At 35.3% G+C, this 15,295-nt stretch overlaps 1 protein-coding gene and 1 long non-coding RNA gene across 2 annotated transcripts; one reads left to right on the top strand and one right to left on the bottom strand.

Annotated features, from left to right (window-relative positions):
• Positions 1 to 9,978: 9,978 nt before the first annotated feature.
• Positions 9,979 to 13,191, top strand: LOC127745754 (uncharacterized). The gene is made up of 3 exons (XR_008007209.1): positions 9,979 to 10,331; positions 12,519 to 12,568; positions 12,882 to 13,191. It is a non-coding gene; the product is annotated as an uncharacterized LOC127745754 (long non-coding RNA).
• Positions 13,192 to 14,321: 1,130 nt separating this feature from the next.
• On the bottom strand, positions 14,322 to 15,005 carry LOC110278663 (serine/threonine-protein kinase Nek7-like). Its single transcript, XM_052258370.1, has 3 exons — positions 14,933 to 15,005; positions 14,866 to 14,879; positions 14,322 to 14,780 (listed from the first exon to the last, which is right to left on the bottom strand). The coding sequence occupies exons 1-3, from the start codon at positions 15,003 to 15,005 to the stop codon at positions 14,322 to 14,324; spliced, it is 546 nt and encodes a 181-aa protein (XP_052114330.1).
• Between the last annotated feature and the right edge of the window lie 290 nt (positions 15,006 to 15,295).

Here is a 15,295-nt window from a genome sequence, read left to right as displayed (position 1 = left end):
ATCACAAGTCAAGTCCTCTTAGTAATGAACTTGCATCCGCAAGTGAATTCTTTGAGACAGAAGAATCTTCCCCAAGTGAATATGAAGATGATGCTGAGGTCGACTTCTCTCAACCTCCTATTTATGACTCAAGTGATGAGGAAGATATCAATGACTTTGATCAAGACATGGTTGAAGTTGAAGAAATTTGCAAAACAGTAGATGAAGTCACAGAAGACCACAAGGGAGTAGAGCTTGCAGAGCCACTAGAAACACCTATCCCAAGGCCATTACCACCCAACACTGACTTCAAGTGGGTAAAATCCTTAGCTTTTATCTTTACTTTTCCACTTGAATATGGTTTGCTTGAAACAGATGGCCAGCTTAGAGCTCTTTGCGGCTTTAAGAGTAAAAGGGAATTGACTCGCACTCAGAGTTGGTATGCAAGATTCAATAAGGTTTCACACTTCAAATTGAGGTGCAGGGATTGGTGTCAAGCTCAATTGAAAGGATCTAGGAAGTTATTTGGCCGCTTTAGTGAGAATTCATATTGCCTGCCACCCGGTTGGAACACTAAGGATCAACAAGAAGACGGGTGGAAAAGCAAGGTTTGGGACCCCGAAATTCAATCTAGAAATCAATACTCTTGGGGCCTTGTTACTTGCTTTAGCTTCCTTGAAGGCTCTCTGCGCCTAGTTTGGGACCCCGGAGGCTGTTGGAATTCCAAACACTGGTGGAGATTCTTGGATGAATACAAGCACAAGCCGCCATAACAAGAAGCTCGCCAAATGTCCAACTTAAGGACTTTAACTAAAAGTGCTGGGTGGGAGACAACCCACCATGGTATGATCGTTTCTTCTTCAGTTTGAATTTTTGTCTATTTTTGAATTTTGATTGAACCTAGAATTTTTGCATATCATTCATTGCATTTTTCATTCTGCATACTGCATAAAAAAACTCCGCATGCAACGCGAGCGCGTCGTTGATGCGTCCACGTCACCAGTGCGTTTTGAAGAAAGGATAATTGAACAGAGAGTCACGTGAGAGTGTGGCTGGAGGCGTGCCTTTGGCACAAATTGATCCACACGACCGCGTTGCTGACGCGTCCGCGTCATATGGGAAAAATGCCTCCCACGCGTCCGCGTCACCCACGCAGACGCGTGCCTCAAATTCGACGTAAAAAGGGTGTATGGCCGAAGGTTGAGCTAGAATTGGGCTAGACTCGTGCTAAAAGCACAAGCCCTACCACGCAAACGCGTGCCCCACGCATCCGCGTCGTTTTTCAAATAGGCCATCCACGCGATCGCGTCACCCACGCGACCGCGTCACCCAAAGTTTTGGCAAAAATGCATTTAAACAGAGAGTTGTGCGAACGCGGAGCTGCACTCGCGCCTTAGCACAAAAATCGAGTCACACGTCCGCGTCACTTGAGAACACCGCGCCCCATGCGACCGCGTCACGCACCCGTCCGCGTCACCAGCGGCGCACAGCTTATCTTACTCTGCCAAAATATCTTATCTTTTTCTTCCCCAAATCCTACTTTTTCTTTTCCTTTCTTATTTTCTCCCTTCCTCCTTCTTCCCTCTTTCTCCTTCCTTTTTTTTTATTTAATGCATTTTTATGTTGGTGTTGGAAATTTATTTGGTCATTGTGGATTGTTGCAAAATTGTTTGCCAATTATATTTTTCAAGGGTTACTTGCATGTTCAATTTATTATTTTCATTGGATTATTTACCATGCATGCTATGTGTTTGTGAAAAAGCCCATATGGCATCATGCACTTTTCTACATTATTCTATTCTACTATTCAATGCCTGCTTATCACAAATTCCCTTTACTATTGTATTAATTAAATTTAATTGTCAATACAAACGTGATAGTTTGTTACGAGGTGATGCTTGATCTATGCTACTCATGCCCTTGCCAGTATGCCAATAAACATCTTGCATCTACTTACCCTATCGTGCACTTGTTCTATTCCCTTTGATGAACTTTTCACATGTTGTCATGACCATGTGTTCACTTCATTCATCTTTACCGTGCACTGATTATCACTCATTCAATCTTATTCCCTGCTCTATCTCTTTAGATTTAATTTACTTTCTCTTCCCTTTTTCAGGATGGCCACTAAGAAGGGTAGAGAGAAAGCTACTCCCAAACCACCGGCAAGGAAAGGAACAAAAAAAAAAGAGCACCAGCTGAGGAACCACAACCCCCGCCACCTGCACATCTTTGCATACACCGAGGACGGTGCAACCTTTAAGTGTGGGGAGGTCGATACCGATCTCCACGGGTTAGTTAGTCCCTTCTCAACACCAATTTTTATTTTTTAATGTTGCATTTGCATGTTTGATTGCATGTTTGTTTTTTGTGCATATTTTACCACTTGGTTAAAGTAATATTTTCTTTTTCAAAGAAATTTTTATAGTATTTCACTAATTTGAATAAAACTTTTTGAAAAACTTGTTTGAAGAAATCTTATTTTGGAACATGGTTTAAAGCTCGAACACACAAAACTAGTGAGATTTTGAGCCTATTTGATTGGTTGCATTTTATCAACCAATATTTTATTTTTTGGTGTGTGTTTTTCTCTCTAAAATTGTGATATTTGTCTTGCTTAATTCTATATTTCCATTGTTTGATGTATGCATGCACTGATATGATTGAGGCCCTTGTTTCACTAAGCTTACATACCCATATGGTCTTACCCTTTCATTATCCTTTGCAATCCAATTTAAGCCTAATATACCCATTTGTTCTTTACTTTAGCTCATTACTAACTCTAAACGAAAAATAATAATGTCCTTAATTTGAATCCTTGGTTAGCTTAGACTAGTAAAAGTGCTCATGATTTAAGTGTGGGGAAGTTGGGTTTGAAAATATTTGGTTTGAATAATTGGGTGTTGTATATTTTAGTAAAAATGTGCAAAATAATAGTTGAGCACATATTATTGCATTCAATACTTTAATCATATGCATTGAGAAAAATAAAAATAAAAAAAATAAAAAAATAAAAAAAAAGTGAAAAAGAAAAAGAAAAGAGCAATTAATAAAAGGGGGACAAAATGCCCCAAAGTAAGTGTTGGTATCAATGCATATGTACTAAACTCAATTTTAGGATGCATGAACATGTGGAAAGCACAGTTAATGGGAAGTTAGATTTTGCATTTTAATTAAATGGATTGTCTTAAGTTAGGTGGAAAGTTATGTTAATTAAGGATTCAGATTTTAGTCCACTTGGCCAAATACAATCCTACCTTGACCCTAACCCCATTACAACCCTTAAAAGACATCTTGATTTGTGTATTGGTGCATTAAATTTTTGTTGATGTATACATTAAATATTTGTTGATTGATTAGATGAAGAACAAAGTTTAGAAAGTATGACTAAGGAAGAGTAGAGTGAATTACCCTATACACTTGAGAGACTAGAGTGATATATACTACCAGTAAGGGTTCAATGCTTAATTCTATGTTCCCTGCTTTCATGAGCTATCTTCTTCTTGCAAGTTATTCATATTGTATTTTGTGATTTGAATTAGTGAAATCCAGTTCATATTAATTCTTGAAGGATTTATTTACTTTTTCACCAAGTAGGTAGAATCATTTTAGCATGTAGTTACATTCACATTCATAGGTTGCATTGCATGAGTCGCCTCCTCCCATCATCAATCTTTCGAAACTCCCTTAACAATGGTGGAGGAAATGAACGAAAATGGTTTCTAATGGTGCGAGAGTTTCTGGAGCTCAAATTGGGATTAGGGTAGTTGATAAACCACTATTTTATGGTTTACAATGTGTTTAATTGTGTAGTTTTATCATGGTCTTTACCCACTTATTCATATAATTAGCATGCATTTATATTTCCTTCCAAAAACTATTACATGATTGAAAATATGCTTCTTTGGTCTTAATTTAGCTAATCTTAATCCTCTCTTATTACCATTCGATGCCTTGATTAATCTTAATCCTCTCTTATTACCTTTCGATGTCTTGATCTGTGTGTTAAGTGTTTCAGGCTTTATAGGGCATAAATGAGTGAGAGATTGGGAAGGAAGCTTGAAAAATGGAAGGAACACAAGAAATTGAGGAGATGACCAGCGAGAAGTGACGCGTACGCGTCAGCGATGCGACCGCGGGGAAGAAAGGAATTCGCAGTGACGCGACCGCATGAGTGATGCGGACGCGCGGATTGGAAAAGCAGAAGCGATGCGGAGGCATGGACGACGCACCCGCATGGAAAAGAAAAACGTCGAATGATGCGTCCACGTGACATGCGTGATCTGCAGAATTAGAAAAGTTGCTGGCAGAGATTCTGGGCCGGATTTCAACCCAGTTTTCGGCCCAGAAACACAGATTAAAGTCAGGGAACATGCAGAGACTCATGATGCTTTCATAATTCACAATTTTAAGTTTTAGATGTAGTTTTTAGTGAGAGAGGCTTTGTCCTCTCTCTTAGGATTATGATTAGAATTTAATTTAGGATTAGGATTTTTAGAAATTAGAATTTATCTCATCTTCATATCAGGTTCAATATTCCTTTATTTTGACTTCTCTTCTACTTTGAGATACTCTAATACTTTTATCTATTAATTACTTATGTTGCCCATTTGATTTATGAATCTTTCCATGTTAGGACTTAAATTTATGTTTAAACGTAGTTTGATTGCTCTAGATTTATGACTTTTCATTTGGCTTTTTTATTATTGGCTTTAATTGATTAACTGGAAGCTCTTGAGTTACCAACTACTCATGATTGATTGTTATGTCGGCTAATTAACTGGAATTCCACTAACTCTAGTCTTTCCTTAGGATTTGGCTAGGACTTGGGAAATCTAACCAATTAGTTCACTTGACTTTCCCTTGCTTACGCAAAGGTTAATTAAGTGGGATTAACTTCCATTCTTATAGGAGTAACTAGGATAGGACTTCTGAATTTTCATATCTTGCCAAGACTTTATTTTACTTGTCATTTATCATACTTGTTCCTTATTCTCAAAACCCCCAAAATTTTACCTTTTTCATAGCCAATAATAAGTCATACCTCCCTGCAATTCCTTGAGAAGACGACCCGAGATTTAAATACTTCGGTTATCAATTTATTTAGGGGTTTGTTACTTGTGACAACCAAAATGTTTGTAAGAAAGGTTGATTGCTTGGTTTAGTAACTATACTTACAACGAGAGTTTACTATAACTTCTAAACCATCAATCTTCAGTTTTTCAACGGCACCACGTCACATCGGTTAAGCAGCGCCATTTAAAAGGGGGAAAGGGAATGCAAATCCCCAAGTTGGTGAACATCGCCTTGTACATCCAAATCCAATCGGCAACTCGCAGGGTGTGCAGGTTTAAATGGCATATGCGCTCCCGATCAGCAAGAACAAACACCTCATAGTTTGCCTCCTCGGGACCTCCTCCGCAGAGGTAATCCGCTTCACGAAACTCCGTGAGTTCCTCTAAGGTCATCTGCGAGGGGGTGTCCTTCACGTCTGAGGTCACCCAGGCGTACCGATCTACAGGCGCTTCCACAGGTGCTCTCGCGACAAGAACCCTCGCAACGGGATGTTGGGCCATACCTACAGTGGGGGCACTATTCAGAGTCAATCTATGAGGTCGGGAGATCGAGACTAATACCAGAAGCTACAGTTTGCCTATTTACAGCTAAACAAAGGCTAAATCTACAGTCAAGCGAAGGCTAAAAGCCTAAAAAACCAAAAACCTGAAATAGTTACCCCCCTAATGTCTACCTAACATTGGCATAATCCAAACATGCAGTCCAAATACACAGTACCTGCATGAAGCAAAACTCAGAAAAACAATATAAAAGTGAAATAAAACTAAAGAAGAAACTTACCAAAAGGGTGATGATCGAAAGGAACTGGGAAAACCTCGAGAAAAGTAGGCAATACAAGAGCGACTCAGAGCGAAGTGCTTCAGAGAATGCGAGGAGGAAATGAGGAAAATGTGGTAATAGTGGGGGAGTTGGAAACTGAAATGCAAAAGGCGAGAGAAAACTAAAATGGTAACTGACGCCTAGAAGCGCGAAAGGCAGGGGCAAGATGGACATTTCACGTAGGATTTGAATCAACCATTAAGAGCATTAAATGCTCGATGCGAAGAACGAGGCGACAAAGGACGTTCCTTCGTAGCGACGAGCCTCACTCACGCGTAGGGGGCACGCCCCTACCACGATTGGCGGCAAACCGACCAAGCGACGAGATAACCGAAGGCAACAAAACGCGCTACCCACGGTGCTCGCAACCCTAGCTGGCGCGTTAGGGCACTGTTCCGGCCTGGCCCAAGCGATCGACCCGGCGAATTGCTGACAACCGACCCGAGGGGAATGCCCGGACATTCCCTCTCCTCCAGCAGGGCTCATGACAGCTGGGAGGGGAAATTTCCTGAAAAGTACGGTTACCCTGCGAGACCCACCCTAGGACACAGAGTATATCAGGGGAGGGCCCTGCCCCTCCCCTACAGTATGTCACTATCCACTCATCTTTACTGTCATCTGTATGGATTCTGACTTGGACGTCGAAATCCTTTTTTGCAGGTGGCTCCCCCTTTACACCACAACAGCTCGGAAGATCGCGAGGCTCCAGCCCAACTCGCTCACCTTACCAACCCGATCCGTTTGGCACACGAACTACCGAACAAATGTTTTTAATCTTTTTTCAAATTTAAATGAGTAACATGTTAATGTTAAATACTTTTTTTATAAGATTATAAAAAGAGAACTCAAAACGTATTAATTTATTTACTACCTCTAATAATAAGTCTTTTTTATTTGCTACTTTTTTAGTAACAAGAGTTAAAAACAATTAAGGTTAGGTCAAGTTTTAGTTTAATGAATATTAAATTTGGTCTATTATAAAACTTGACCTAATCTAAAACTTATTAAAAAATTTGATAATTTTAAAAAATAAAACTAGCAAAATAAATAAATAATCATGTAAAAATTAAATATATTAAATATATTAAAAAATAAAACATGTTTATATATAATTAAAGTATTATTATTATTTTGTATTTTTTTATGTTCAACTTTTGGGTCTTCATGTTTTCATTTTTTTTTTGGGGGACTTCTCTTTGTTTTGGACTTTATGTTTGAATCTTTAGTTCTTTGTTGCTGAGTCGTGTTTTTGGTCACAGTGATTCGTGATTGTTTGAATCTTTTAAAACAAGTAACTGAACTTATTTGGGCAAATATTTTGAAGTTTTTTTGTCTTTTTCAACGTTGGCGGTTGAGTCTCTGAATTCTATCAGTTGACCCAGTGCATTTTGTAAGTATACTTTTGTGGCATGGTTTGGGCTTATATATCACTAGCATCCACCAAAATTAGATAAGCTAAGTCGATTTGGGTAATTTTGTATTTAAAGTCAATTGCAGCATTACGGCCCAATATATGTTAAGAAACAAATGAGCTTTCGTTGCTTTTTTGTTCGCTTTGTATTTAAAGTCAATTGCAGCATTACGGCCCAATATATGTAAGAAACAAATGAGCTTTCGTTGCTTTTTTGTTCGCTGATTATAAATTATTTATTTAATAACTTTTTTTTCATTACATTACTAGTTTTATGCCCCGTGCCAAGCACGGAGACATAGCATCAGCCACGTTGAATATTACAGTAATAATTAAATGACAAAAAATAAATTGACAAAAATTTCTCTGTACACAATATTAAGAATATGATTTGAAACTTTTTCATCAGAATTAACAATCAAGATTTTAAGATCAGACATATTATTGACTTGAGAGAGTGCAACATAAAACTGACCATGTATGAAAACAAACCTTAGAAGATACACACCAACAGTTGTGAGTGTCTGTCCTTAGGACTTATTTATGGTTATTGCAAATCAAAGCACAATTAAAAACTGCTTTCAGGTAAACCTGATAAGTAAGGTTTCATTATTAGGGATCATGTTCATCCTTGGAATAAAACAATTTGACCAACGTTTCGTCCTGCTAAGATGACGCACTCAATAACATGATTACCAAGTCGCCTAACTTGCATTCGTGTACCGTTGCACAATCTATTGGATTGGACAATATTATGAAGAAGCATGACAGGCGCACCAATCTTAAGCACTAACTTGTGTTGTGGAATACCAGAATAAATCAATTCATTCAACGACTCTGTGCTCATTGTGTATAATTCAGATTCTAAGTGATCGTCTTCATTAAGCAGTGTGTCAGACCTCAAGTAAACCTTTTCATTGCCAGGAAGCAAAGATATGACATGATTGTTAACTTCGGTTACAACATCAAATATCGGTGCCAATATACTCCTGTCCTTAAATTAATCCATGCTATAAATATGCAGTAAGATATCAGGATAAACGAACAACACCAAATCATAAAGAGATGGTGACTCAAAATTAAATAGCAACTTTTTCGGTATCCTAATCACCGATTCACCATCGGAACTATCTCCTAATAACCCGTCACCTAACTTAAGGATCCAGTTAGCAAATTTTTTTAACTAAACATTCGGATATCCTGTGAGCAAATTTCTTTATTTTCATTTTAAATTTTATATTTCAATTGGTGAACTCTAAACTTGATATGATTAAGCTAACCACAATAAACATTAACCATATAGCAACTTTTTTTTATAAGTGATTCATCACTTATATTCTATAAATATTATGAATATTGGTGCACTCTAAAAAGATACTAATTTAAATATTGAGGTCAATTAACCTATCAGTTATGTTCATTTTATCTGAGTAAATTAACAATCATAAATACTAATCAGATAATGACTCTTTTATTTCTTTATATGCGATTCATAGTCTATATTCTATATATATCATGAATATTGGTGCACTCTAAAAATAATGCGAATTTGAGGTCAAATAACTCAATACTTATGTTCATTATAAACCCTATATCTTAATTGGTGAAGCCTAAAATTTACATGAGTAAGTTAATTATTACAGTGATTTTTTTATTTTTTTATACGCAATTCATCACCTATATTTTATAGATACTATGAGTATTGGTGAAGTATAAAGAATACAAATTTAAACATTAAGGTAGTGGTTTAGTGTTATTTAAATTATTAAATCTACATATATCCTAATTGATTAAATTATTTTTCTTAACCAATTATCAAATGTAAATATTTTATTATCTGAATCCAAAATTTAAAATATTAAATCTTAGAGGTGAATGCTAAATTATCCAAAGTTAATTTTAAAAGATAAATTTATGATAAAAATAATAAAATTTGTGAACACCATGTGGAGCTTAAGAAAAAAAAATATTTAAAAACAAAATTATTATACGTCTTAATTGATGAATTCTAAAATTTATGAGTAAGTTAAACCACCATAAATACTAATCACATGACGACTCTTTAACTTTTTTACATGTGATTCATTTTATATATATATAGGTCAAACATTATTACTGCACTCTAAAATAATGCTAATTTAAACATTAAGGTTAATTAACGCAATATTTATGTTCATTATAATTTGTACGTCTCAATTGGCGAACCCTAAAATTTACATGAGTAAGTTAACTACCACAAACATTTTTTATATGGTGACTCTTTCATTTTTTTTATATGTAATTTATTATCTATATTCTATAGATATTATAAATATTGGTGAATTATAAAAGATGCTCATTTAAATGTTGAGGTCAAATATAATAGTGTAGCTTAGTGTTGTTTGAATTATTAAATCTACATATATCATAATTAATTAAATTATTTTTTTAACCAATTATCTAATGTGAATATTAAATTCTTGAGTTGATACTAAATTATCCAAACATAACTTTAAAGGATAAAAAAATTAATGCTTATAATGTCTAACAAAATAAAGCATCAAAATAAAAAATAAAAAATCACTAACAAATATTTTTGTATTATTTAAGATATATTAAATTATAATATTATCAATTTTTTGTATTAAATACTATATAATTTAAATTAATAGATACAACTCTAATACATAAAAATTTATAATTTGTTAGTTTGAAATGGAAAAAGGGTTTGCACGCGTTTGGCTCCCTTTTCCAACTCCTTTCTTAGTCATCAGCAAAATGCCCTGGCCTCCACCCAAGAAAGCAAACCCTAGCCTCCACCAATCTTGTCGCCGTGTGTCGGAGTGAGAGACTGCTGCTGCCGCTTCCGTCGCACTCAAGAACTTCCGCCTTGGTGCTATCGTCGTTCGTTTCTTCGCTCTCACCATCTCCTGTTCGCTCTCATCAGTCACCTGTTCGCTCTCCATCCCCTGTTCGCTGTCATCAGTCGCCTGTTCGCCATCGTCCGTTGTGCTCAACCGCTCTCTGTCGTCCGTTGCGCTCAACCGCTCTCCGTCGTCCGTCAAAGGTTAATGCTCACTGCTAGTACTTGTTCTTCGTGTTTTTTTTTATCGTCTGTTCAGAAACCAAACCCTCTTCATGCTTGTTCCTTGATGGTTAGTGATCGTCGTTTTTTAATACTCACTGTTGGTGTTTTATTTTTCATTGATTGATGATTATTGATTAAGTGATGTGTTGCTGTTTTGTTTTTTTACTTTGTGCTTGAGTTAATTGGATGCTCTGTTAGTGCTTAGTGCTTGTTCTTGGTTGATTGGCTTTGCTCATTACTCTGGCTTGTTCTAGCCTATTCTTGATTAATTAACTCTGTTACTGGCTTATTGATTGATGCTAAATTGGTACTGATAAACTGTTACTGGCTTGTTCTTGGCTTTTTTGTCGGATGTTAAATTTTGTTAAAGTTTATTGATTTTGTGCTCGTTACCTCATTCAGTGCTCTTCTTTTTTTTGTTGTTGCTCATTGTGGTGAGCTTGTTAATCATTTGCTCATTGATTGATGCTAAATTGGTACTGATAACTGTTACCAGCTTGTGCTTGGCTTTTTTTTATCTGTTGTTAAATTTTGTTAAAGTTTCTTGATTTTGTGCTCATTACCTCATTTAGGGCTTTTTTTGTTGTTGTTAATCATTGTGCTGAGTTTGTAAAAATTGGGTTAAAAACTTTGTTAATCTTTGTTAAAGGATGTTAATTTTTGTGTTAACCTTGTGAAAACTATGTTAAAAACTTGATTGGCTTTGCTAACTACTCTGACTTATTCTATAGCCTGTTTTTGATTAATGAACTCTGTTACTAGCTTATTGATTGATGCTAAATTGGTACTGATAAACTGTCATTGGCTTGTTCTTGCTTTTTTTCTAATGTTAAATTTTATTAAAGTTTCTTGATTTTGTGCTCATTACCTCACTAAGTGCTTTTTTTGTTGTTAATCATTGTGCTGATCTTGTTAAAATTGGATTAAAATTGATAATCTTTTGGAGTTTGTTGTTAATCATTGTGCTGATCTTGAATTACTTGTGATGTATTTACTGTCATTTAGATTTTAGAGAGTGCTTATTCTTTGTTTTTTTTTGTTTCTTTTGTTTCTTTTTCTTTCCTTTTATTTTCAGACACCAAAGAATATATTACAAATTACATATTTAGATTGATTTAGGTTCTCATACTGTGGAGATTGTAGTTAGATTTTTGGTAAGTTATCCTTGTTAAAGTTTCTGACATAATCCTTGAAGATAGATGGTTTTTTGCCATTCATGGTTTTTGAAAAAAAAAACAAATAACTAATGAAAAAAAGGAATATGCTGCATTGTTGTTTTGGACTATTATAGTGAGTTTGTTCTATTTTAATCATGCTTGCTTGGCCTAAGTAAAAAAATAAATAAATATGCAAGGGCATGTGATGTCTTATTTTTTGTTTAAATCACACATATTTACTAATAACTTGGGGAGGGAGAATTTGATAATGAGAACCAATGGGGACTTCAGTCAGAGGGGGAGGGAGAAGGAGAGAGGAACGGCAGCTCCATGATGCATTCATGTAGAAGTTTTGATGACACACCAACCTCAAAAGACAGCAACCACATGTTCAAAATCAGAGATAATCTTTTATGTATACTCAATATATGTTGTGACTGCCTGAATGATAATGAAGTAATTGTGTGTGATAATGGTGATGCTTGGACAAATGAAAAATCTGTGATGAATAAAAAATAGGTAATAAGAAAGGAGGGATTGGATGAATTGGGTTATTTTGCTCAAAAAGATTTTGCCCTTATGATGAATGAATCATTTCTTTTTATAGGTAAAATTTACATCAATGCTGCATGTGATAGCGTAAATTTTCAGAACAAATTGGCCAAATTTCAAACACACTTGTCTGATACTTTGAATTTACATTAATTATTTTTTTGAACTAACAGGTAACGTACTTTAATTAGGTGTTGAAACTTCCATCCATGACCAACACGTGGTAAGACTGGGAACTTTTATCTTTCATAGTTTCATCACATTTGATGACTTTTATTATATATACTTTTGCTCAAAAAGATTTTGCCCTTCTGATGAATGAATCATTTCTTTTTATAGGTAAAATTTACATCAATGCTGCATGTGACAGCATAAATTTTCAGAACAAATTAGCCAAATTTCAAACACACTTGTCTGATACTTTGAATTTACATTAATTATTTTTTTGAACTAACAGGTAACCTACTTTAATTAGGTGTTGAAACTTCCATCCATGACCAGCACGTGGTAAGACTGGAAATTTTTATCTTTCATAGTTTCATCACATTTGATGACTTTTATTATATATATAATATAATAGATAGATACATATTAAGATAAAAAATATTAAGATATCAAATAGATAATAGATATACATTAATAGATTAATAGATATACATTAATAGATTAATAGATTGAGCTATATTGATATATTTGGTATATAATAGGTATTAAGATATATAATCTTTTTAATAATTAATAATTTACTGTATTTCATTAATAATTTACTGTACTTCATAGGTTATTAGTTTGCTTATGATTTGTATAATTTTTTTTACAGTCAACAGGATGAATTGGTTGGATGAATTAATGAAAAATCAGACCGGTGAAACACGGGCGTTGAAAAGGAGAATGCATCCATTCAACATGAGTTGGGGTTGTGACACGTGGACTGCTGAAACCGGGATTTAGGATATTAACTTAGGATTCACACACACGCATCCATCCACAATTCCACATTATAAAGTTCTTAAACCAGATCCCAGTCTTAGCTGGAAACTAAATCTGCCAATCCGGTGCATCATTTTACAAAAATATTATTTGTACACTAAAGTAGCTACTAAAATCAATCAACAATGTATTTATGTATAAATATATATAATTTAATTTATTTTTAATATGTATTTATATTCTAACATATATTTTATACTGGTAAATGGCTTTAATTACTAATTTTAATGTGCATATAGCATCTTTTCACTACTAGAAAACTAGTTATTACAGACGGATATTTCCGACGGATTTTATCCCACTAAAATACAGACGGAATTTCAGAGGAATTTTTTTGTCGGAAAACAAAAAAAATAGATTAGCATAAATTACAGACGAAAAAGAGAATCCGTCTATAATTCCGTCGTAAAAATTAATATTTTTTCTGTGGAATGGTTACAGACGGATTTTTCCGTCTGTAATTAAGTAGACAAAATGCGCGTTTTATTAAATTATTACAGACAGAAAATCCGTCTGTAATTTAAATGAAATCCGTCGGAAATATTGAAAATCCGAGTTGACTTCGCCATTCACTTCGCCATTCACTCCATTCACTCGCCATTCACTTCGCCCTGCACCCCACCGCCCACAACCACCGCAGTCTCTGCCACCACTGCAGCCACGCAGCCCCCGCATCAGCCCTCGCAGCTCCCCGCATTAGCCCTCGCAGCTCCCCGCAACCCACACAGCCTTGCAGCCCCTCACAGACACAGCCTCCACCACCACCGTAGAAGATCCATCACCGTCGGATTCCGAGCTTCTTTTCGTTCCAGATCAGCGCTTTCTTTGTCAGATTCCCTTCGCACAGCTGGTAGATCGCAAACCCTAACTTTTCTACTCGTTCGTATTTTGTATTTTTCTTCAGCTGACGCTTCTTTTGCTCGTTACTTTCTCACGAAATCGATTGTTTCGTTTTCCTCGTTAATCATTTTTTTATTCATAATTGTTCATAAGCAATGATAATATTGAATGCTGTGTACTTTGTGAATTTTGTTCATAAAATGTCTATTAAGCAGTTCAAAATTTTGTTCATAATTTTGTTCATAATTTTGTTCCCCTGTTTCTCTAAAAAATCTGTGTGATTTGTTTATCTATAGTGGTTGGATTAGGTCTTTTCTTGGGTCTTCTTATTGTGATTTTGCCATAGTTAATGTATGAAGAATTCATTGAAATAAAGTACACACTTTATGCATGGAACTGTCCAGAACTCTTCAATACCTCTCCATGAATCTTATGTACTCTTTGAAGTGATTTCAATATTTACAGTTTCCTTTGCAGGCCTAATTTTGAAGTCAGGGTCCCTACACACACTACAAATAGTTGATTCTGATGTTGTTGATCCATCTTTTGAGCCACTAATACTAGTAGAAGATTCCACTATATAGCTTGTAAGATCAACCATCTGGTTCTCGAGGTTGTCTTCTGCACTTGTTGAAGCTGTTAGCTCTCCCTCACTTGGAAGATTCCTCGGCTGTAAGTGTCCATTTCCCTCAATCGGATGAATCCTTTCCAAATAATTTGTTGATGTTGTGTCTTTGTCCCTTTGGTCCTTGCCACCACTAGATTTTTTAGATCTTTTTGTTTTATCCTTTGAGTTAACTATGGGGTATACCGGAAGAAAATTGGATGATGCGTTTTGACAGCGGAGAACATAAGGTTGTAAAAGAGGATGGCGTAACAATTCAGCAGCCTAGTAACAAAGAAGCAAAATCAGAATAAAATCACTGGTTCCATCCAGATTATAACACAAGACTAGCTTTAAAGATGAAACTCACTGTTGGTCTATGTTCTGGGTTTTTTTTAGGAACACTTCTAAGAACAATCTGATATCATGAAACCTACTCTTTGTTTTGTTTTCCAGAATTTTGTTCCGGGTTTGATTTTTCATCTCAATTTCAGCTTCCTCTGCTGGCATTCTTGTTATCTCTGTGCTATTATGGTTGTTCCCTGCAGAAAGTTAGAGTTTCCAGTTAGATTTGTGTGTCAAAGTATTAATTAAGTTGTTTCTTAGTGTGTTTTTCACAAAATACTGGATTTTTATTTGTGGGGTTTTATTTTTAATTTTTTTTAAGTCGTGGAATAACTAAGAAAACAGGGTTAATGTATTTGATGGTAGGTTGGTGGATTAACCACTGATGTTTACTCAATTTAATTTATTGTTTGATTTGATTAAAATGAGCTCTGTTGTTTGATGTGATAGTTGGG

This window comes from Arachis duranensis, chromosome 3 (assembly GCF_000817695.3).
Source record: "Arachis duranensis cultivar V14167 chromosome 3, aradu.V14167.gnm2.J7QH, whole genome shotgun sequence".
In the NCBI taxonomy this organism is placed as follows: Eukaryota; Viridiplantae; Streptophyta; class Magnoliopsida; order Fabales; family Fabaceae; genus Arachis; species Arachis duranensis.
This window is presented reverse-complemented; position numbering and strand designations above follow the sequence as displayed.

Excerpts from the sequence above, each read along its gene's own strand:
- LOC110278663 (XM_052258370.1), bottom strand. The coding sequence starts at position 15,005 with ATGCCAGCAGAGGAAGCTGAAATTGAGATGAAAAATCAAACCCGGAAC.